The sequence below is a fragment of the Candidozyma haemuli genome, assembly GCF_002926055.2.
Source record: "Candidozyma haemuli strain B11899 chromosome Unknown G_2014730914, whole genome shotgun sequence".
NCBI lineage: Eukaryota > Fungi > Ascomycota > Pichiomycetes > Serinales > Metschnikowiaceae > Candidozyma > Candidozyma haemuli.
In genome coordinates, this window is record NW_020289905.1 from 649,562 (window position 1) to 672,324 (window position 22,763).

At 42.4% G+C, this 22,763-nt stretch overlaps 8 protein-coding genes and 1 non-coding gene across 9 annotated transcripts; 3 read left to right on the top strand and 6 right to left on the bottom strand. All coding sequences in view use genetic code 12, as the record gives it.

The window, feature by feature from the left end:
- Nucleotides 1-510: 510 nt before the first annotated feature.
- CXQ85_004396 (uncharacterized protein) lies at nt 511-4,759 on the top strand (the record flags this gene model as incomplete). Its single annotated transcript, XM_025488017.1, has 3 exons — nt 511-825; nt 1,021-4,495; nt 4,695-4,759. The coding sequence occupies 3 exons, from the start codon at nt 511-513 to the stop codon at nt 4,757-4,759; spliced, it is 3,855 nt and encodes a 1,284-aa protein (XP_025341825.1).
- Nucleotides 4,760-4,817: 58 nt separating this feature from the next.
- Nucleotides 4,818-5,849, bottom strand: ERG27 (3-keto-steroid reductase; the record flags this gene model as incomplete). The annotated part of the gene is made up of 1 exon (XM_025488018.1): nt 4,818-5,849. One exon carries the CDS (start codon nt 5,847-5,849, stop codon nt 4,818-4,820), a length of 1,032 nt encoding a protein of 343 aa, XP_025341826.1.
- Nucleotides 5,850-6,102: 253 nt separating this feature from the next.
- CXQ85_004398 lies at nt 6,103-6,184 on the bottom strand. Its single transcript has one exon. It is a non-coding gene; the product is annotated as a tRNA-Ser (tRNA).
- Nucleotides 6,185-8,247: 2,063 nt separating this feature from the next.
- CXQ85_004399 (uncharacterized protein) lies at nt 8,248-9,795 on the bottom strand (the record flags this gene model as incomplete). Its single annotated transcript, XM_025488019.1, has 1 exon — nt 8,248-9,795. One exon carries the CDS (start codon nt 9,793-9,795, stop codon nt 8,248-8,250), a length of 1,548 nt encoding a protein of 515 aa, XP_025341827.1.
- A 1,404-nt stretch (nt 9,796-11,199) lies between these two features.
- Nucleotides 11,200-16,643, top strand: CXQ85_004400 (putative ubiquitin-protein ligase; the record flags this gene model as incomplete). Its single annotated transcript, XM_025488020.1, has 2 exons — nt 11,200-15,685; nt 15,874-16,643. 2 exons carry the CDS (start codon nt 11,200-11,202, stop codon nt 16,641-16,643), a joined length of 5,256 nt encoding a protein of 1,751 aa, XP_025341828.1.
- Nucleotides 16,644-16,663: 20 nt separating this feature from the next.
- HSE1 (ESCRT-0 subunit protein) lies at nt 16,664-18,455 on the bottom strand (the record flags this gene model as incomplete). The annotated part of the gene is made up of 2 exons (XM_025488021.1): nt 16,664-16,741; nt 17,277-18,455. The coding sequence occupies 2 exons, from the start codon at nt 18,453-18,455 to the stop codon at nt 16,664-16,666; spliced, it is 1,257 nt and encodes a 418-aa protein (XP_025341829.1).
- A 403-nt stretch (nt 18,456-18,858) lies between these two features.
- LAG1 (sphingosine N-acyltransferase) lies at nt 18,859-20,073 on the top strand (the record flags this gene model as incomplete). The annotated part of the gene is made up of 1 exon (XM_025488022.1): nt 18,859-20,073. The coding sequence occupies one exon, from the start codon at nt 18,859-18,861 to the stop codon at nt 20,071-20,073; it is 1,215 nt and encodes a 404-aa protein (XP_025341830.1).
- Nucleotides 20,074-20,124: 51 nt separating this feature from the next.
- On the bottom strand, nt 20,125-21,447 carry CXQ85_004403 (mitochondrial 37S ribosomal protein uS2m; the record flags this gene model as incomplete). The annotated part of the gene is made up of 1 exon (XM_025488023.1): nt 20,125-21,447. One exon carries the CDS (start codon nt 21,445-21,447, stop codon nt 20,125-20,127), a length of 1,323 nt encoding a protein of 440 aa, XP_025341831.1.
- Nucleotides 21,448-21,967: 520 nt separating this feature from the next.
- Nucleotides 21,968-22,564, bottom strand: SBA1 (Hsp90 cochaperone; the record flags this gene model as incomplete). Its single annotated transcript, XM_025488024.1, has 1 exon — nt 21,968-22,564. The coding sequence occupies one exon, from the start codon at nt 22,562-22,564 to the stop codon at nt 21,968-21,970; it is 597 nt and encodes a 198-aa protein (XP_025341832.1).
- Between the last annotated feature and the right edge of the window lie 199 nt (nt 22,565-22,763).

A 22,763-nucleotide genomic window follows, 5' to 3' on the forward strand; every position in this document is an offset into this window, starting at 1 on the left:
GAGGTCTTGGTGCGACAACAGCTAAATGCAGATGGGATCTCGCTTACACTCAAGTTGATGGGGCGAACCTATTAGCAATAGATTCTTAAAATTTTAGTTTTTTTGTTTTTTTTTTTTTTTTGTTGATTTCAAAAGTGTTAAAGTTCTGTAATGGACTGAATCTCTAACTTCAGCGGTAGCTAGTATGTCTTCTCTCAAGCCACCAGACATTACTATTTGTCTCTGATGAAAAAGCCGTTTATGACCGCGACTTTACAAGTTTTTAGAGGAACTTTAAACAAACCACAAAATAAAAAAAGCCCCCTATAAAATCTACTTTGGGCACTTTGAAGAAACAAAGTTTTGTACTGATTTTTCCAGTGTGGCTACTTCATAAAGCCTGCGTTAATGTGTGACTAGTGCTACGGCCAGTATCTTACATCTTCTTTCAACCCCACCCATTGATTTCGCATTGTCCGGAACGCCTGGTATACTGCCTTGCTTGGGAAGAGTTTATTTGTCTTTGATAAGATGGGAGATAACCCTTATGAATCGTTAACATTTGGAAACTCGCTATCTTTGCGTGTGGATGGTGCCATTGGCACCATGTCGCTTTCGCCGAACGGGAGAGACGCCGTTCTTGCAGGCCGGAAGGGTCTATTTGTCATTGACTTGGAGGATCCGTTTACGGCACCTCGTTGGCTTCACCATATAACCTCATGGGAAGTAGCCGATGTTCAGTGGTCGCCACATCATTTCCTCAAACCATCCTGGTGCATATCTACATCTAACCAAAAAGCGCTTCTTTGGGACTTGGCTCGCCCGTCGAATAATGCAATTGCTCACGTTCTTCATCGCCACACAAGGGCCATAACGGACATAAACTTCCATCCCATGGATCCGGAAATTCTAGCGACATGTTCCATAGATACATTCGTTTACAGTTGGGACATGCGTAGCCCCAGAAGACCAATTGGGAAGTGGGCAGAATGGAGAGCTGGGGCTACTCAGGTAAAATGGAGCCATAACAACCCCCATCAGTTGGTCTCCAGCCACGATCATAGCTTCTTTCTATGGGATTCTAGGAAGGGAGCATCGCCAGTTCTCAGGATCGACAATGCTCACAGAGGTAAGATAAACGGTCTTGATTTTAGCAGTGCGGATAAGCTTATAACCTGTTCCAACGACGAGAGGCTTAAAATTTGGGACCTTCTGCAATTACTGAACGGTGAGAATCAACCGTCTGTTATAATGCAGGCAGACTATCCTATCGCCAGAGCTCGGTCCTTACCTTTTGGTAAAGATGGATGTTGCGGTATTATGCCTCTTCGGGGTGGAGGTAATGCTATACATGTAATAAATTATCAAGCGGCCTTAAACGAAAATGCAGCTACCGGAGAGACAGTTCTTGTTGATGTCATACCGGACTATTCGTTTCGGGGACATCAGGGCTCCATCAAGGACTTTTTGTGGAGAACACTTCGGTCAAGCTACGCAGGTTTTGATAGCAAACAACCATGGGAAGATTATCAGCTAGTTAGCTGGTCTTCTCAAGACTACGACCTCAAGTTGTGGCCCCATGAGAGGGAGATTTACGAGGTTGCAAATTATAATCCACTGCACCAAAAGCTTTTTAATTCTTTGGTGAAAAGCGCTGGTGGCTCTGATTCAGAAGACGGAATTGCTGGCAATTCTCCTACTGGCTCCCCGGGCTTTGAGTTGAACGAGGAGACGTCGCTAAAGAAGTCAGCAACATACGTTTATAATTCATATTGCGCCGAGCCGCCTCTCCGTGTTGAAGACTATTCTAGAGAGTATAATGGTGATTATCTATCTTCTATGGCTTACTTCAAAATTGTTCAGTCTCAAGAAAATTTCGGAGGCTCCACTCAGGTAAATCATCTCGACTGGATCTCCGGTGTACGTATGGGCGAGTCAGGCACCAACCGGCAAGAAGCGCATAGCCATTCTGCGTTTGGAAATTCACTGGGTCCTTCAAACTTGGGCGAAGAGGTGAGCATAGTAGGCCACAAATTTCCTAAGCTACGTTTCGAAAAAATTTCTGTCTCCACTGGCCACCTAGTGATGACACTCAAGGGTCCACTCCCCAAAGTAGAAGACGTGGTTCCTGAAGATGGAAATGGCAAAGAAAATACAACTGAAAAGAGTAATGCGATCAGCGAGGATAAGTTGAGCACATCTGCTAGTAAACGCAAAGCGACTGGGAGGGATGGCAGCCCGCTGCTTCAAGCCAGTGGTCCATCCGCAACTCTGCAACTGGTGTCGGTTGGAAAATCCCCTCCCAGTTCGGTTATCAATACGAAAGAGATTGAGTCACAGAGAATCGATAACATTGATGCGATGGAGGACAACTCCAAAATGGAACAGGAGCAATCTCTAGCTTTTATACGACTTGAAGTTATTTTTCCTAAGTGCTATCCCGACTTAGAAGATACCCTCTCAAAAGGACAGAGAGGAAAGAGAGCTCACAAGAGTCGAACCAACAAGATCACATTCAACATAGAAGAGACTCATGAAATTACACCAGATATTAAGCGAATCATGATCGATGGGTTAAAAAGAATTGCAGAGTTCTACTCCAATAAGTTTTCGAGATTCTGCCTTGAACCTTGTTTGCGATTCTTGATGGGAGATAGGATAAATCTTGATGAAGCATCGATGGTACAAGAACTAGATGAAATACAAGAGTCTGCCCTAGGGGAGGAAGATGATCTTGTTGAAGTTGGTAGTGAGGGCTGGGCAGATGACCTAGTGAGTCAACATAACGCGGCCACTACTATGCCCTTAAGCTACGGAAGTGTCGAGGAGGAGGAAGACGAGGATGCGGATTTAATACCAACGATCGGTGATCATGGTGTAAATGCCCTTGAATCATCTCAAAAAGAGGATTCCAAGCCGATATCCTTTGCAGATCAACTCAGGGAGCGGATTAAATATGACACAACGCCACTTCCAAAAGGCTGCGGAGCTGTTTGGTCCCAAGGTGGTCGGCTAGTATGTTTTTTTATCAAGCGTCATAACGAGGAACAGGAAAAAAGAACGCAGGATAGCACGAAATCTACTTCATATGGGACTGGTGTCAGTTATGATGAGGATGATGCAAATATTGATCAGTTGGAAACGGGCTCAGTAGACTCCATGGATGCTGAAGTTTCACTAATGGATGACTCGGATGGTCAAATGGATGAGAATATTCCCCTGGACTCCTCGCTCTCATCTGACGATAGCTTTAACCATGACTGGGACGAATTGTTGGAGAATGATATCCCATCAAGGTCGCGTGTAAGGGGTCTCTTCAAAGAGTCTATGAAGGTAGGAGGTAACTTTTTTGGGATTAATGAACATAAATCGGGCACTGGGATGACACCAAGTGCTGCAGGAACGGCTTCGAATTATAAGTCTTCAACGCACGGTGACCAATCTATCAAAGGCAAAAGAACTGACAAAACATCCAAGGGATCATTCAATGTGGTATCTGTGGTCGATTTCTCGCACCTTACGCCTGACAAATTTGAGCTCGCTTCGTCATATAAAGTTTTGGGGGATTCGCCGGAGAGGTTGGCGAGACATAATTCCGAAGTGGCGCTGTACTATGGATATATGGAGCTCCGTGATGCCTGGAAGCTCATAGAGCTCATATTGATTAAAGATGTTACCTCCGCTGATCTTAGAATAGCAAGGTCATTTGCTTCACCTGATTCATGCAAATTCTTCTGGGGAAATCATCCTTTTGGCAATAAATGGTTAATCAAAGAGCTCTTTCATTATTTTGAGCTGAAATTGGATCTTCAGATGGTTGTGATGATGTCATGTATCCTATACGAGAATATTACCACACCCTCCAACAGAGCCGGCGACTTCTTGCAGAATACTCCCATTGGCCCGCCATTTTCGACAGTCTTGACTTCCAATGACCGGAGAAATGATGGCATTTCTGGTACGCTTAATGAGTGTGAGATTAAAGTTGGGTCGCCCTTTTCATTTCAGCAGGCAAATACAGAAAAATTGCTTTTAAGGAAAGCTTCAATGATGAGCTCTGATGCAAATATGCACAGGATATCGGATTATCAAATGTCCAGGCCTCCATCACTGACAGTAACATTACCACATCCTACATCTGTTTCACCAGAGTTTTCTCCTCATCAAGGTGCACAAAGAAGAAACCAGAATATAGAAAGCCCCCAAAGACGACTCAAGCATTATCAAAAAAGACCTTTGAAGGGACAACAGCTCAAAACAGGGTCATCGCTTCTTCCGGCGATTAAGCACAAGAGTGGACTAAGGCCAGCACCGACTATAACTATAGCAATGAAGAACGATGACAGACTTGATATCTTCGAAGACCTGTTTACATCACCTTTATTGGATGAAGTCAGTACTGAGAAGATACGGCGGTACAGAGAAGAATACGCTTCCATGTTGTATGCGTGGGATCTACTTTATAACAGGCTTGAGATTCTCAAATTCAATTACACAGCAGACGATTCAGAGGAAAGTAAGGCATTCGAAGAATTCCGCTGCGATTTTGGGTTACGCTTCAGGAAAGCCTTGAATGTTTCTCAACTGCTCCTATCCCCCATTACAACGATTCTGTCAGCCAAAAGGAACTCGTGGAATACGAGAAAGAGAAACCAGTTACAAAATTGTGCCCTATGTGCGATCTTAATTACTAAGCGGGCGTTTGTGTGTGCCAGTTGTGAACATGTATTACATCCAGAATGTGCCCTTGAATGGTGGTCAGCAGGAGAAGTCAATTTAGAATGTCCAACAGGTTGCGGATGCTCCTGCTTAAAGCACGGCATTTGAAATATCATGCATCATGTCTTCCGAGTCTCCGTGATCTGGCTTCTTAACTTTTCGTCCCATTCGCCGACTAACTTATCTATGAAAGCAACGACATCCTCAGCACCCGTACTTTCAATTTCATCATGCGTAGTGAACTCGCGACCCCAGCGGTTACACGCCGATACCCATTTTACGGACTGATCGCAGTCGTTCAATGCGACTGTTACAGGTGCATTCGCGGCAGTGTACCCTGATATGTTGTGAATCTGGGATCCCAAGAGGCGAGCTATATAGAATAGGATCATCATACCGTAGTAGGTAAAGACATTCAAAAACTCGAAAAATGAAAAGCTGGTAAATATTCCTGGATGGACAACATAGGATTTGATATTGTACTTTTGGGAAAGATATCTGAAAGTTCCGCAATGTAATAGATCAATAAATCTTTTTGAGCCCTCGTAAGGCTCGGGAGATTTAAGTAGTTGAAGGTCGTCAAAAGATAAGTATTTGGGGCTGGCCATAACAGAAGAAATCCACACAACACGGGCACCACCTTCGAGCAAGTGTCTGATTCTGTGTAAAAAGTAATATGGGCCAAAGACATTACCTTGGAAAACCACCCCGATGTCATCGACAGACTTCACACCAACCTTCTGAAGCTTATAAGTTGGAAAGGTAACGGCATCAAGAATGTTTGTAAATACTGCCTTTGTCGCTTGCATCCAATCAATGCCGGAGTATACTCCATGGGCGGCGTTAATGAAAACGTAGTCGATTTTAGTGAATTTTTGCTCAACAGCATGGAATGCACTTAATACCGACACCATGTTAGTAAAATCGACAAGAAGATAATCAAATTCGAGTTCACCAGAGCGATTGGGGTGTTTATCTCTGTAGTATTTCTGGATGTCGGCTATCACCTCTTTCACCCGCGGCAATGTCCTGGAAGTAACAATGAGAGTGATATTTGTGCCATTGGGTAGCTGATCAAGCAACCTAAAGGCAATATTAATGCCGAGATTAGAGGTAGTCCCAGTTATCAAGGCCACTTTTCCCTCTCTCATCCTGAATGGTATTGAAGTTGTTGCACTTTCAACGCGATCGTATCTGTACGACGCATTTACAAGAAACATCACGTGTCATATGATCGCGGCATTAGAAAATTCCACTTCATACATGGGGGCTAATAGCCATTTGAAACCGAGCAGTTCATATGCTTTCCAATCGCTAGGTCTACACATATACTTGAGCATTTGCTGATGATAGTAAATCAGAAATATGGAAGTAAACACACCAAAAGAAAAAAAAAAAAGAAGACGACAACTGCAGGACTCGAACCTGCGCGGGCAAAGCCCAAAAGATTTCTAATCTTTCTCCTTAACCACTCGGACAAGTTGCCTAACATTGAAAGGTGCTAAACACGGCTTTAACATGAAAACTATATCTCAAAAATAAGCCCAAAACATTTAAAAAACAAAACAACAAAAATTTTAAAACTTGTGTACTTTATTCCTTATCTCAGAATTTAAAAAACTCGAAATTTCGAAGAGATATTGTCCTTTTTGTACTTTTTTCTTCTTTTTTTTTTTTTTTTTTTTTTTTTTTTTGCTTTTTTAAACTTGTTTCTTGTTACTGTTGATGTTTCCAGGACTCCCATCTAAATAATACAAAAATTGTAGCAATTCTTGGGGCCACCTTGTCACCATTATCCGGTTTTTGCAGCTAAAACTTAGCTTCTCTATGAAGCGTAATGCAATGTAGGCATTCTGGCAATTTGACTTGTTTTGCGGAATTAGCTTGTGAAACTTGTCTGTACTAGATAACTTAGGTTATTCTCAATACCATATTGTAAGGAAAGGGCTTTAGATTGGGCCATTGAACAAAGTCATGAGACAGATTAGTTCTTGGGGTGGATAACTACAGCGGGCTCTCTTAGGATGACCAAAATCTCAGAAGCATCTCCCATTCGACGTATCTAGGAACGATAAGGAAAAAAAAAAAGAAAAAAGAAAAAAAGAAAACCAGACAAGCGGAACCATTGAGCGAATTATCGCAACTGAGCTCACTTGACCCCGGAGAACCTCGATACTACCAATGTTTAGACGTGCTAGAAAGTATTTGTTCTTTAATAAACCAAATACCTTTGACATAAATACCAGAAAAGAATAGAAGAGCTTTTAATCCGTCAGAAAGATTTTAAACATGGCGTATTTTGCAAGATCAAATTACTGAATGAGGAACGCGAGAAGAAGCTTATTCTACTGCTGTAGCTTCACTTGCAAGCGACGCTTCTAAACGACATTCGCGGAACCAACTGATCTCGAAAAGGTAAAAACACTGTGAAGCTAACGCAAAGCTAGACCTAGAAAGATTTAGAATTTTAGATTAACCGCGGAAGCCATTTCGCTTAAACTTCGGGTTTTTCCGGCTTAGTGGTTGTGCTGTGAAGTACATGCCAGCCAGCTTTTTTGCCAAGATATTCAACAAGCCGCAACCCCACCTGCGCGTTGAGTGCCCCGCGTTCATGCACGGCTTCCTTTGTGAAGCAGCTCATCGGATAATCCCCCACGTCGCTGGTTGTGGTGTGTTATCTTGACGTATGTCGAACTTTGTTGGGGAAAGTATAATTTAGTATACTTCCAGATACCGTCGGTTCTCTTTGCCCATGGAAGATCGTATGGCTCTCCACACGGTGCTTAGTAATCCCTTTTCCTCTTTTTTTTTTTTTTTTTTTTTTTTTTTTTCTTTCTTTTATCATTTTTTACTCTGTATCCTACCATGATGGAAGTCTGACTTGGTGTAATAGGGGGCCCCCAGAAGAAGTGGATCTCCATGTATTACTCTCGTGATTTCCTTCGAATTGCATTGTTCCAATATAGCCAAGTTTATGTCACCGGCTTATCAAACGCCGTTATCTTTTCAAGAAGGCTGAGTAATCTTGATGCCTCCACATCTTGTAGTTTCCCAAAAGTTTGAGTCCATGGTTTCCAATTTACTTGAGTTTTCCAGACGACTATGTATATCTCATTTCATCAAAATAATCTGAGCATGGGCTCTCGAATTCAATACCAGGGGCCTTCAAGTCTTTCACAAAAACTACGACTTAGAATAGGCTGTGTTGGGATGTGAACGTGTCCATTCTTGTAATCATCAACCCTGGTGCCGATGCCCCTTACTGCGTTTTGCTTGGTAAAACCGTTTATCACGCCTACGGCACTATGTAATCGTGCAGATTTTGCCTTGGCAATTCTATCAAAGATAAGATCTTGAAAACTAACAGCGAATCTTCTATTTTGAACTATTAAATCGTATTGGAAAAGATAGGTTTAGATTAGGAAAACATCTTAAGGACAGATCATATGCCTTGCTCGTTTTGCCTATACCTTGCTATCCCACATGTACTTTTTTCCCATCAATTTCGTATATATCTGTTTAAATCGTCCACTACCGTCGAGAGTCAACTTAAATCAAGAATCTAAAGTCGTCCTTCACTTCTGAACCATCATTACCCTTACCCAACTCTTTCTCCCAGTTCATGGTACCATTATCGATCCTCTTGTTCAAAATCTGTAATCTCCATCTTAAAGCAACGGCGCAGACAATAGCGAGAGCAACAAAAACACAGTTGCAGATGAAGGCGACCGAATAACGAGGAGCCGATGATGAAGGATATAAGTATGCATTCCAGATTGAGGCCGAGTTCGACAAACAGTTCATCAAGGAAAGAGCAATCGCACGCTTTAACGGAGGACGTGGACAAGAGTTTGACATCCATGATAAGATAGTTGTGAAGGAACAGTAGATAGACGGGACCATTATCACCATCGAAAAATATCTGGCTCCAGTATTCAAGGTGGAAACGGCAATGATGAACGATGCAAGTGCAACTACCAAAGGTGAGACGACATGCCAAAACCTTTCACCCGTCTTATCAGCATGAAGTGCCCAGATAAAAGTTGCAATGACAGCAAGAATATATGGAGGAGCAGTCAAACACAATGTAATAACACGATTAAATTCCAATGTTTCGACAATTGAGGGGAAGAAGTTGGTAACACCAGCTGCGGCAACTAACCAAGAGAGAATACCACAACATGCCCAAACCTTAATATCGGAGACAGCCAACTTGAAAGCACCCCAGTAAGACTCCTCGTTTGTTTCGTCACTATCATCTTGGCCTGTCTCACATCTGATTTTGTACAAAAGAACATCTTTTTCAAAGTCATTCAACATTCTTGAGTTATGAGGCATATCTGGCAACACGAAGTACGCGATTGGTGCAATACCAACTGTAATGGCACCCTCCACGATAAATAACCATCTCCATGATCTCAAACCGTGAAGGCCGTCCATGTTATCGATGATACCTGCCGCGATCAAACCTGAAAAGGCACCAGAAAGCAAAGAGCCCGAATATAATAGCGAATTTCTGAAACCGAGCTGGCTTCTAGTGTACCAACAAGACAAAACATAGAGACAACTGCCAAAGAAACCAGCTTCAACAAATCCCAAAATCAAACGGATTGCCAATAAACCACCGAAATCCTGTACTGCAGCAGTACAGGTAGAAACGGTACCCCAGCCACCCATAATGGCGGCAATAAAAATGGAGGGTTTCTTGAATTTGTTTAAAAACATGTTAGCTGGAATCTGCATGAGGATGTAACCAACAAAGAGAATCGAAATACATGTTTGGTATTGGTTGCCTTCCAAATTCAAATCCTCTTCCAAACCGCCTAGTCTTGCACTTGCGATGTTATTTCTGTCGAGGTAGTTGAGAATATACAAAAGAACCAACATTGGGATCAAGCGTAAATCCACCTTCAATGTTATTTTTTTGTGAAAAGCATCGATCTCTTCGTCAGTGTACTGTTTTAACAGATCAGGCTTCTCAACCTCCAAAGGGCCCGTTGACTTGGTGCCACTTTCAACATTGCTTTCAATGTGAGCGATCTCAGATTTTTGAGCAAAGGGCTTCATAGCTTCCTCCAGGTCCGAGGAATGCGACATTATTGATGTAAAGTGATCTGATATGACTTTGAAAAGCTTGATGAAGTACTTGGAGGGAAATCTTCGGTAAAACGATGAACGAAGGCAAAATGAAAAAAATTTGTAGATGAAGATTTTTTTAGCAATTTATAGTTTTAGGATTGCAGGAAAAGTTTTTGCCGACTTTCGGGGGCGCTATATTTGACGCTCATGCTCTTGCAGGACTTGTGCAGCCGACAAGTGAAGGTGCACATAAGCCGGATTTTCTCCAATTGTAGCGGGGATCTGTGGGGACCTTGGTGGGGCACTTGCATGAAACGAAAAAAAAAAAAGAACGCGGCAACGTCTCTCTGTAGTTATTTCCGTGTTTTGCTGCTACGCAACCTGCAAGGCTTGCATTTTATGAACAAAGGAAGAGAACAGGGCGAAATGGAACCATCGTAGTTTAAATCACTTGAATGAAGATGATTAAAATAGCACAACAAGCTAGACATTCATCGCACAGAGACAATGAGCAACATTTGATGTCGTGTCATGCCGTGGAAGAAAACCAGAAAGTTCCGTACTAACGGGGAGTTTCCAGAATATTCACGGATTAACTTTTCCTATTCTTCAAAATTTTTTTTTTTTTTTTTTTTTTTGTTGGATTGCAACCTCGAGAAGACGCATGAAAAGTGCAGTATGTGGGGGCGCTCCTCTCAAAAGGCATCAGAATTTTGGAAGAAGGCCAAACCCAACTTTAAAGGGGCTATGGGCTTCTGATAACTCATGATGACATGCCTCCGCTGCTACTGACATGAATGAGATTGTGATAAATATTACTTTAGTAGTCTTTGTGGAGATACTAATGGACGCGGGTTATAGAGAGACATGCAGCAACACATAGAGAAGCAAAAAAAAAAAAAAAAAAAAAAAAGAAAAAAAAAAAAAAAAAAAAACCCTTTGCCCTGGAAGCAACGAAGGGGCATGCGGGCACAATTGAATACAAAGCAAAACAGCCCAATAGTAGTCTTGAAGCATGAAGTTAGTTGCTATCCGAAACTTGTCTCAGGACTTATATCGTTTTTTTTTGTTCTTTTTCTTTCATTTTTGTTTTCTCTCTTTGCTTGTTTGTCTTTCTCGAAAATACTACAGATTGAGCTCCATCAAGAGTGAACTTTTTTCGCGATACTTGCGTATCCCATGGTTTGCTTCGTACGCTTTATTCAAACGTGGCATAGTTAGCCTCAAACCCGTTTGACAAAGATGCTCGCAGCTTACTAAGTAGAAAGGGAGTCGCGGCAGTTGCTCACATTGGCGTGTTGGTCGTTTTGCCATCAGAGGTAAAGTTGAGGTATGCTTTGTCACGTGCCACATTCCCCTGAGGGCTTACCTCACTGTGCTATGCTTCTCCTTCTCAATCCCACGATAAGGTGATTATTCAAAATGGACAAAAAGACGGGAAAGGCGAATTATCATGACGCTTTTCGCCATGATGAGTCAAGAAATACTCTGAATATTTCTTCAAGTTTTGATATAGATGGCTCATATAACCAAGAAAGATCTGGCCCTTCGATCGTGCAGCTGTGCAACGGCGAATCCTCAGAAGGAAGCTGTCTTGGGGACTTTGATGAAGAACAATACCACGAGGAAGAGGTGGGAGAGGAAGGCGAACAGGGAGCTCAAGAAGAGCAAGAAACTGATAATCTGGATTCATTCGCTGGTGAAGCTGATTATACGGATGAAGATGAATCCCAAGATGGCGAGCCAAACTTGAATAATGATACCAGGGCCCGGGAATATCGTGATAGTATCCTTCGAGATCTTGTTGGACAGGAATCAGGTGTAAGACCAGGTTCAAATCTTCTTGATGTTGTACAAAGGTTGGTTGGGGGTCTAGATGCTTCGCCATTTGGACGCCAACTGGCAGAATTCGAGGCACTTATTTCCAATCTTTCTCAACGTGAAGACTCTTTTCTTGTGATGGAATCTTTGAATGAATTGTCAGAGAGACTATTGATGATGAATGGTATCACTGCTGAGCGACTCATCCCAGCCAATAGGCTAGCACGATCCTTAACCGAAATCTTGCGAGACCCAACCTTTCAAGATCATCTAGAATTACAGTTAGTGGCATGCCGTTGTTTATTCAACTTTGTGGAAGTGAATCAAGACTTTATCAATGATGCACTCATAAACGGTGCTGTGGAAACCCTCATATCTCATCTTTTTGAGATAACTTACATTGATCTCACTGAACAAGCATTGCAAGCATTAGAAATGATTTCGAGAGAACGATGCTCTCATAGTCTTATCGTCAAAAATGACGGTCTCCTAGCATGTCTTCAAAATTTGGATTTTTTAACAGTCCACGCCCAGCGGAAAAGCTTAGCTATTGTATCGAACTCTTGCCTTCATTTGAATGATGGGGATTTCGAGAAGGTTGGAAGCTGTACCGAAAAACTCTTTGACGTTGCCAAGAACAACTCTGATAAGACAGTTACGGAAAACGCATGGCTAGCGCTATCCAGAATAGTCATGAGCTTTAGAGGTAAACCTGAATTACAGGAATCTCTATTTGCAGATGTCTCCTTTCTTGGTCTAGTGAAGGAAACTTTCACCGCTGCTTGCAGTTCCGGAACTAATGATTCAACAGTGGGTTTCAGGATAGGGCTAAGTCTTTTACGATCCCTTCAATATATGGCGGCCACATCAACCAAACTAACCGAGTTATTGATTGACATAAGCTTGGGTGAATCATTATATTGTACCCTACAAAGCTACGCCAAAGAAGGCGAGTCAAATACACCAGAAAGCTCTTCTAATGGAGAACCGAAATTAAGGGCCGAACTTTCTATTGACTCCATAATGGCTGCTCCAAAGGATCTCGTATGCGAGGTTCTTCAAGTCATTGGTTCAATATTGCCTGCGAACTATGCTCTTACCGATTCACCCTTCGTCTTCCTACCAGATGATAAAAGCTCCCTGATGACTAACTTAAATATAGCGAAGGCAGAATGTCTTCTGAAGAGACAAAATGAGATAAATGCTTTTGTTCAATGGACTTGGCCGATTTTACTCAAGGCTTTCTCAGCGAGCTTGGATTGGGACTTGCGCAGGATGGCTCTTATCAACATCTTCCGGTCATTAATGCAAATAAACAAAGAGCTACCCATCATAAAGGAACAGGCTGAAGAGCTATCAGGTGTTTTGGCATCCATAATCAGTACAAGTAAAGCTGAATTTGGTTCCGCACAGTTCGAAGATTTAGATGACCGCATAACAGCTCATGCTGGGGTACAATTATTGCCTTCTTTGGCTATTCTCAACTGTATTATGTCGAAAGAATTTCTGGCTTGCTCCAGATCCTTAGAGACAGAAGGGGTTTATCAGGATACTGAACTGATAGCTCGAGTATTCGAGAGCTCACGCCCAGAACTGAAGGAAGCAAGTGTCCCACCGCATATTTCGAATCGGTTGGCCAGCATTAGTCGGTTCCCACCAAACAATCAAGATCCCGAGTTTTCCAGAACGTCTGAAAAGGTGCCGAAAGATCTTGTACTAAGAAGGCTAGGTTTTTTTCTAGCTTCATTCCAAAATTGCCGGATCGCCTTTAAAACTGGCTCTACAGATGATGACTCTATCAAGACAAAACATTTGAAAGAGATCTTCCAACTTTCTCGCTCCCTGGAAGGATTAGATCGAAATGACTATGAAAAGTTATGGTTACTTCTTAAAGACTTGCTTTTATCTGATTCCCACCCGATATCAAGCTACGAACTTATGTCACTGGGTGCAACAGAGTTAATGATATCCGAATTCCTCAAGACAGACGAAAGAGATGTATTTGCGGCTTTTTCCAAGGACACATTTTTCTCCTTGATTTTCAGCGATTTTAAGGCGTCAAAGAAATTAATTCATTTACTACTTGATTCTTTACTGAGACTGGAAGTCTTCAATGTTGTTTCAGCAACGGATAGAACGGCTTCCCGCGATCCGATACACACTACGAACCTTGCTAGGCAGTTTAGGATTGAAATATCCCCTTGTGATAAAGATAGCTCTGAAAAACCAATTATAGTTTATGTCCAAGCCATCGCAACCTTTCGCTCAATTGAGTCTTTTTTGAAACAGAAGGCACTTACATCAGATTCTTTTGACGAAGTTATGCACAATGACAATACCACGGATAAAGAGGGGGAAGATATCCTTGATTTTTTCGTGGACGACGTGTATGTTCCAACAGATACTACAATATTTGGAGCTATATTTAATTCAGTGCAAGAAAAAAAAGATGGCTTATCTCACCCAGACATATGGTCGCGGGTACACAAGGTCACTTACGGCAGGCTGAAGAGCTCAGGCAATGCAAGTGAAAACAAAGTCATCCCTGACGTCTCAACAGATCACATTGTCTCTCATACCACACTTTCAACCTTGAAGTTGCTTAAGAAGTTCTATGGCTGGAACTTAATGTTGAGAAATAGAGGCCTCGTAAGTCACCCAGACGATATTTTCCGAAGTTGGAAGCTTACGGTCAAACTCAAGCGGCAATTGGAAGAAATTCTTGTTGTGGCTAGTGGGGCACAACCCCCATGGAGTTTGGTATTAACCAGAGAATACCCCTTCCTATTTCCTTTGGAGATAAGAATTCTCTTTTTGCAAAGTACTTCATTCGGTTATTCCCGTTTAATTCACCATTGGCAGGCCACCATAGAGCGTGACCCACCTGTTTCTACTCAGGGATCAGACTCGCTCATGGCAACAAGGAAGCTTCAACTAGGTCGGATAAGTCGGCAAAAAGTCAGAATCGCCAGATCGAACTTCTTCCCTAGTGCTCTTAAGCTTTTAGAAAAATTTGGTTCGTCTCCCGGAATTCTTGAAATTGAATATTATGATGAGGTGGGCTCTGGCTTGGGGCCCACCCTGGAATTTTACTCGATAGTATCTCACGAATTTCAAGAAAGAAAGTTGCGTATGTGGCTAGAATCTGATAGCGAGCAACATTCCAATGGCTATGTCAGATCCGATAATGGCCTTTTTCCTAGACCACTTTCTAACACCGAGATACACTCAAAGTATGGAAGGAAGATATCGTATTTGTTTTTCTGTCTCGGTAAGTTTTTGGCCAGATCACTTTTCGATTCCAGGATTGTCGATCTCGATCTCAATCCCTATTTATTTGATATCATCAGATATACAGAAGAACCCAAAAGGTCTGCTTGGAAAAGATCCGTCACATTGGATAATCTTGCGGAAGTTGACAGAAGGCTCTCTCTGAGCTTGAGAAAGCTTTCCGAGCTAGCAAAGTCGGCCAGGATATTGGATCAACCCGACTTGATAGAGGCAATGGAATTATACTACCTTCTCCCGGGAAATTCGGATTATGAGTTGGTGCCCAATGGCGCCCAAGTTAAAGTTACTACAGACAACGTTAACAATTATATCCAGTTGGTGATAGAAGCGGTATTACTACACGGTGTTGCCAACCAGGTCACGAGCCTAGCCGAGGGGTTCTCGACTGTATTTCCTGTGAACTCAATCAAAGTCTTCTCTTCCCAGGAGCTTAGACAAATATTTGGAGCCAAAGAGGAGGATTGGTCTGAAGCGACCATTTCAGAGGCTATTCGGGCAAACCACGGCTACACGAAGGCATCTAGTACGATTATGAGTCTAGTAAAAATTCTTTCTTCGCTAGATCAACGTTCTCGCCGTCAGTTTTTGCAGTTTCTAACAGGATCTCCTAGATTGCCGCTCGGTGGTTTCAAAAATCTACGCCCAGAGTTCACAGTTGTCAAGAAAGAGCCTGAAGGTCAGTTGAAGAGCGATGATTATCTACCTTCGGTAATGACATGCGCTCTGTACTTGAAGCTTCCTGACTACTCTCTGATAGAGATCATGGAATCTCGCTTGTTGAGAGCCATTGATGACGGTGCCAATTCATTTCACTTATCATAGGTTTTTTTTTTTTTTTTTTATTTTTTTTTTTCATAGCCAATCCGGGGCATTTAGTGATCCCTCTTCGAGTTGTGTACACTGTACAACGTAGTCCCCACAGACACTAGTGCGCATAAGGTAGAATCCTCACTCGACATAGAGAACAACTAAACATGCAGTTAGATACATTGGTCAGAGAATTAATATCCACCGCTCCACCGAAGGAAGTAGGACCAGTCAAGGACTCGTTGAGTAAAATTGTTCCTAAGGATGGCAAGCAGCTTATCAATGACTTAATAGCGAGATACCTCGAGCAAGAAGGCCACGCAAACAATAATGTTCTTATTTCTGAATTAGCTAAGGATCAAGCAAGCGGTAAGTATATCGACTATCAGAGTCAGCGGAAATTTTACTATGATTCGACAAAGGATGAAGCTTCGGATTTTGAGCAGTTTTCTCCAGAGACTTTCCCATCGTACTTCGACGATCTCGTGGCAGCTCTTGATGCTTACGGAAAGAAGTATTATCCTTCTTCATATCAATTCAGCGTTGTACCAGGGGAGAGCGGTTTAGTAATCATTATATTAAGTGAGGATGATGAGCCAGCAAATTTTTTCAGTGGCCGGTGGAGATCGATCTATACCATAGAGAAGGGTAATATTCGAGCTGACGTGAAGACGGACATTCACTATTATGAAGATGGAAATGTGAGACTTCATTTCAGTGACAGCTCGAAAAGTATCCTCGATGACGAGTCTGCAGAGGCCATCGTAGATTTCATCAAGACCACCGAGGATCGGTTAACCTTGCAAACAGTCAAGGAATTTGACGAATTGAATCAGAACCATTTTAAGCATTTGAGAAGATTGCTTCCTGTCACCAAATCGAAGATTAACTGGGGAAAAGCTATTGGAAACTATAAATTGGGCTCCGATGTCGTCAACCGTCAATAGTGTATGAAATTTATCATGAGTTAACCTTGTAGATCATCCAAGCGATGAAGAATAACACGAGCACTATCGCCACTATACGACTTATGTTCAGATTTCGTCTCATGGTAGTCGATAGGTCACCGCTGCTTCGTTTGACCCGAATCCATAACAGGGAGAAGTTATCATTCAAGGAATCAAGAAGGCCCAGCTCGCTTTGCAAGCTACCCTGAATATCATTTTGGACAGTGTTTCGAAAATGGCTTAGAGTATCCGCAAGCTGATCAAATCTTTCATTATTATCCTGTTCTCTGTGGCCATACAAGGTTGACATCGTGTGAGGGCAGGTGCTTTGTTCGATTATTATATTCGCTGTAAGCAAATGTCGCGGCGATTCTCGTAACCCCGTCAGTGCGACACCTCTATCTAACCTCTTCTTACATTAAGTTGTTGGGTTTACGACAAGATCATTCTATTTTATACCAGCTTTCCTATGTTTGCTCGAGCCACTCTTAGCTCTTCCGTTCAAAGGTTTTTTCTTTTTTTTTTTTTTTTTTTTTTTTTTTTCCGGAGTCGCCTGACAAAGCACTTACGGAGGGACTAAAAATGTCCCATACGTTGATTTCCAAAGCCACTCCCAGTCGGTTGTTGTTGAACAGAAAGCTCTGGGTATCCGCTTCCAGAGGGATACGGTAAGTTCCCATTCAGCCTGATATCGCCCCTATAACTAACGACTCTATCAATCAAAACATTATAGAAGTTTGTTGCCTCATTCATACGATCATGAAGAGCTCCTAGTTCATCTCTTCGGCCACCATATTTGTCTATCGCCTTTGCTAACGAGGGCCGTGTGGGGAGGACATCGTTATATAATTCCGTCACCCTATCTTCGTTTACTTGAGAAGGCTCAGATGATAGGAGAGCAATAAGTTCGTCAATCTTTAGATGCTCAACGCGAACCAATCTTTCTTCTAGTGATGTTTCCCTTGCTGCTTCTTCAGCAGATTTGCTTACTACTGGAGTAACGTAGTTCAATGGAAATATACCAGTTTGCCCATTGGGTAGGCTACCCCGCCACCAATCGCGATACACAGATTCGATAACGGTAATTGTGTCGCCCTTCCTAAATGAAAGCTCATCTGCTTCGTAAGATATAAGGTCGTAAAGCGCGCAAACTTTCTTGACATTAGCAATGGTCATAGCTTCGGGCTCGTCTCGTTCTCTAGAACTCTTAGAGCTAACGTTCATATCGTCCGAGGAAACATATGTGGTCGCTTGCTTATTTCTTGTAGACTGCTCGCGTTCATACTCTTGAACAGATAGTTGAAGTGCTCTTTCAAGCTCTTGTTCCTCATGCTCTTTGTCTTTGCCCGATATCGCCGTTTTAGCCGGCTTCGACGGAGCGGCCTTGCAAAAATTACCGAACTTTGACATCAATGTACGATGTGCTTCTTGAATTGGTCGAAGTGAAGGATCATTCTTGAAAGTGGAGTTAAGATTGATGATAACTTCAGCTATTCTTATTTTAACATGCTTATGGATCTTTTTATCTGACAATTTCTTCAAAAAATATTCTTGAAGAAACTGAGTAGATGCTATTTCTTGTTGCATGCGGGAACCACAGTTCTCGGCTATGGCGACGACAAGTGATAGCGTTCTGAAAAGGACATTCGCATCCCTCGTGGAAAGTCTTGTCCTGATAATTTTCATGGCTTCTTTAGAGTTCTGTTCGGGGTCTCCTGATATGAAATCGCAGACATCGAGTATGTATTGCCAGTTATCGTCTGTTAATGTACCATCAGTTGCCCTATTAATAAGGACATCTAAAGACGTCATGTTGGATGAAAATCGATCGAGAATCTGCGTAGGTTCTGGAAGCAATCGTGAAGTATGAAGCCAAAGGAGAAAGAATCTAGACTAGTTGCTTTTTTTTTTATTTTTTTTTTTTTTTGACTCAGTATAATCACGATGAAAGCAAGCAATTAATAGTGAAAGTTAGGGGTAGCGCGGGTGTAGGATCATCAAAGATGTTTCAGTTGAATGATTATCTACACCAGTACACCAATAATGGCTAAGGCTTCCTAGCTTCACGAGACTTTTTTTTTTTTTTTTGCTCTGCTTTAGCTCCTTCCTCTTTTGGTTGTGTTGTACCACTCTTATAACAGCCCACTCGTCACGCAAATAAAGTAAGGGTACGTTTAAATATAATTGAGTACTTCAATACTCTTTGAAAACAACCATGAGCACCTCTTCATCGCCCAAACCAGCTCGCCGTCGGAGAGGCTCCTCCGTTGGAAACATCAATGTGGGGGACACATCTGCTCCCGGATTTTCGACGATGAAGTTGACAGCCTCACAAAGGCAGAAACTGAACCAAAGAGTGAGAGCTTTGAGTGACGAATCCAGGACCGATGTTGCAATCATTCGCAAAATGTTCGTCGCTTTTAAAGAGTTGTCATTCAGACACACCTGGATCAATCCTCTCATTATTCTCTCGGTGTTTTACTTAGCTTTTTTTGGGACAAGCGAAGGAAACCCTGTTCATGAGAACTTGAAGAAGCTCGTCAAGCCTTCATATCTTATTGAAGGCACTGATCAATACGGCAAAGGTGTCAATGATTTTTATTTCGTTGGCTTCTACGCTCTCTTCTTCACATTCTTAAGAGAATTTATGATGTGTGTGGTTTTGCGGCCTTTGGCTCGTATATTAGGAGTAACGAGACCACACAAAGTTAACAGGTTTATGGAGCAGAGCTACGCCATGTTTTATTACGGCTTGTCGGGACCGTATGGCCTTTACGTGATGTCGAAAATGCCACTATGGTTCTTCGAAACCACCCCGCTTTATGAAAACTATCCCCATAAGACGCATGATTGGCTTTTTAAGGTCTACTACCTTGGCCAGGCAGCCTTTTGGGTTCAACAATCGGTGGTGTTGGTATTGCAACTCGAAAAGCCAAGGAAGGATTTTCACGAGCTCATTCTTCACCACATTATTACTATTGCACTTATCTGGCTTTCCTATCGCTTTCATTTTACTTGGATGGGCATCGAGATCTACGTCACAATGGACGTCTCAGACTTCTTCTTGGCAACTTCAAAAACGTTAAACTATCTAGACTCCATTTTCACAGGACCTTTCCTCGTCGGATTTGTCTTCGTCTGGGTTTATCTTAGGCATTACATAAACCTCAAGATTTTGTGGTCTGTGCTTACCGAATTTAGAACAGTTGGGCCATGGGAATTGAATTGGGACACACAGCAGTACAAGTGTTGGATTTCACAGCCTATTGTTTTCGGTTTAATATTTGCATTGCAAATTTTGAATGCCTACTGGCTCTTTCTTATATTAAGAATTTTGTATCGCTATGTTGTCGGAGGAGTGGCTGCTGATGAAAGAAGCGAATCTGAAGATGAAGACGATGAGGCCAAGCAAAAAGACAAATCAGAATAGGAGACAGACTAGCTAAAAAGTTTAACAACGAAAAGAAGTGTATATCTCTATTTACATGGACACCTCTCCAGCTTGTGTGGATGTGTGAACCAGGGCGTGAAAAAGCCCTTTTCTTTGGCACATTCCGTCCTCTGCAGCTCTTGATAAAACCCCCAAAATTAGCGAAGTAGCTCTGACTGAGTCATCATTGCATGGAATGGGATATGACAATAGTGAAGGCTCCATGTCCGTATCCGAAAGTCCGATAGTTGGAATTCGGGCAATTATACATTCATTGATGACGTTTCGGTTCTCGACAGGATTTAATATAACAACAATATCAGGCTTGACAGTTCCCTCTTGTGGTACCATACGCTCCGTCATTTTATCTCCCATAGTCACCTCGACTTTCTGGGTACCACCCAACTGCTTGGTAACTTCCAATGCATTTGTAATAGTTCCTGGTATCCACCTTCTGGATACATAGTAGCCATTACATCTTTCAGCAGCCTTTTCAAGTGCAAGATGCTGTTCATGTTGTTTTCCAGTTCCCACGAACAAGATAATACCCCCTCTTTTCGAAACATCTTTGATGACGTGAGCAGACCTCTTGAGAGCAGCTAATGTTTCATTGAGATCGATAAGATGCAAGCCTTGATACTCTCCGTAGATGTAGGGTTGGGTAGACGGCCTCCACAGAGCTTTTGCATGGCCCAAATGACAGCCAGCGCTCAAAAGATGACTGAGAGAAATATCCGAGATACTGGAAGGAGACTTGACGTCCTTGTCGGCAAGATAAATGTCCTTCAACTCTGAGCCCAAACTTCCAGAGTTTCGCGTATGCGATAAGTGTCTGAGGTAAAGCTCCGATTCAGAATATGGCTTATAGTCAGGGGTAGGCTTCAAATTAGGAAAGTTCGAGGCATGCGTGTTCCTCGTGGTTTGTATCTGTTGAGAAGATTGCTCGGAATCTTCCTTCACATTTTGATTAAAACGATGAGGTTGCAGAATCCAAGGTCGATTGGCAATTTTAAAAGATGGAAGTTCCAAGCGTTTTGCAAGCAAACCCTCGATTTCGGAGTCGAGTTGTTCGAGCTTTTGAGTCTGGCCTAGTTCCTTCTCAAGAGAGCTTGCTCTCTCACTTGCTACATCTGAAGGTGTAGTATTCATTGCACTTATCAATGACCTCATTTGGTTTCTGGTTTCCCGTATGGCTTTCTCTCTGGCTTTTAATTCTTCTTCCCTGGCAACGGCCTCTGCAATAGCTTTGTCTCTTACCTGTTTCTGGTCCAAAGCCTCGGCAGCTAAAAAACGCTTTGAATGTAAGTTGACGGCATTTCTGTTATGAATAACATATCGAAAGTTGGCCGGCCGGGGACTACCCTTCAGAAGCATCGTTGACGTGGGAGGTATGTTACTCAATGAACAAAATTTTCAACCTTTTGAGGTCATGTGCCGCTTTTTTTTTTTTTTTTTTTTTTTTTCTTCTCGTTTTCGCACCTTCGTCAACTGTTCTTCAATGCCATGTTCGATTTGATAGGCGACAGTATCTTGGGTACCATAGAGTCTACGGATAGTCATGTTATTGTTTTTATCTTGCCAGAAATTCAGTATGCTCTAAACGAACGTGCTTTTTTAACATGCTTGTCTGTTCACATGATAAATCGATTGAATAGTTGTTTTATTTTTTTACCTCACGATACGCAAGAAGCTGTTACCGCTGTTATCGAGGCATTTGAAAACAGAAGTGCAAAAGTATTAATCGTCATAACTTCAGCGAAGTCTACCCATAAGGCAAGTCTCCTTTGTTTTTACAGCTTATGCCACAACTTAGCATTCTACTACGATGTATGTGTGAAATTCGTATACTTGGAGATTTAGAAAAAAGGACGCACAAATCATCACATACGAAGGATTATTGCTCTTCGTTATTGTGTTCATCTTGCTCTTCATCCAATGCTTCAGCTGACTCAGTAGTACCTAATTGACTAGCCAAGGCACTTAAATCAGGAGTTCCACCTCCTCCCGCGCCAGCTCCAGCCAAGAGCTTTGAGAAATCCAAATCTCCTGCTCCACCAGGACCTCCAGGACCTCCAGGACCTCCCATCATGTTTGCCATATCCATATTTCCTTCATCGGCTTGTTCCTCCTGTTCATCCTCATCAACCCACTTATCGAAATCAGTTTTGATATAGTGAAGCTTTAACTTCTCTTTCAACAATCTAGGCCAGTACTCGGATTTAGCATCAGCTTTCCGGATAATAAAAGAAATGTGATTTCCGGCTTCATTCCAATGAGATTTCTCAGGGTCGACCTGATCGTAGAATGCCAAGTTTAATTCATATGTATCGCTGCCGTCGGATGTGCCAGCAGAAAACTTGAGCGCCTCAGAGCTCAAGTCAATTTTGGAGTTTTGAGGATCTTGGACTTCAATTGTAACAAACAAAATGTTTTTCTCCGGCTCGTCTGCGCTGGAGCGCTGTGCCCACGTAACAACTGGATGAACAACCATGCTTATTGAGTAACCGGTGGTAGGAGCGAGCTTTTATCTTCGACTCTTCATTCCAGAACGTTCGATCACGTGTTTACGAACCATGTAGGTCATACTAGAAGCTACCCTTGCCCTGGAACCCGAAAAGCACGGCAATTGGTTCCTTACAGTCTGTTTGATGTTTAGCAAGATTACTGGCTGCTTGGATACAGAAGTGTGC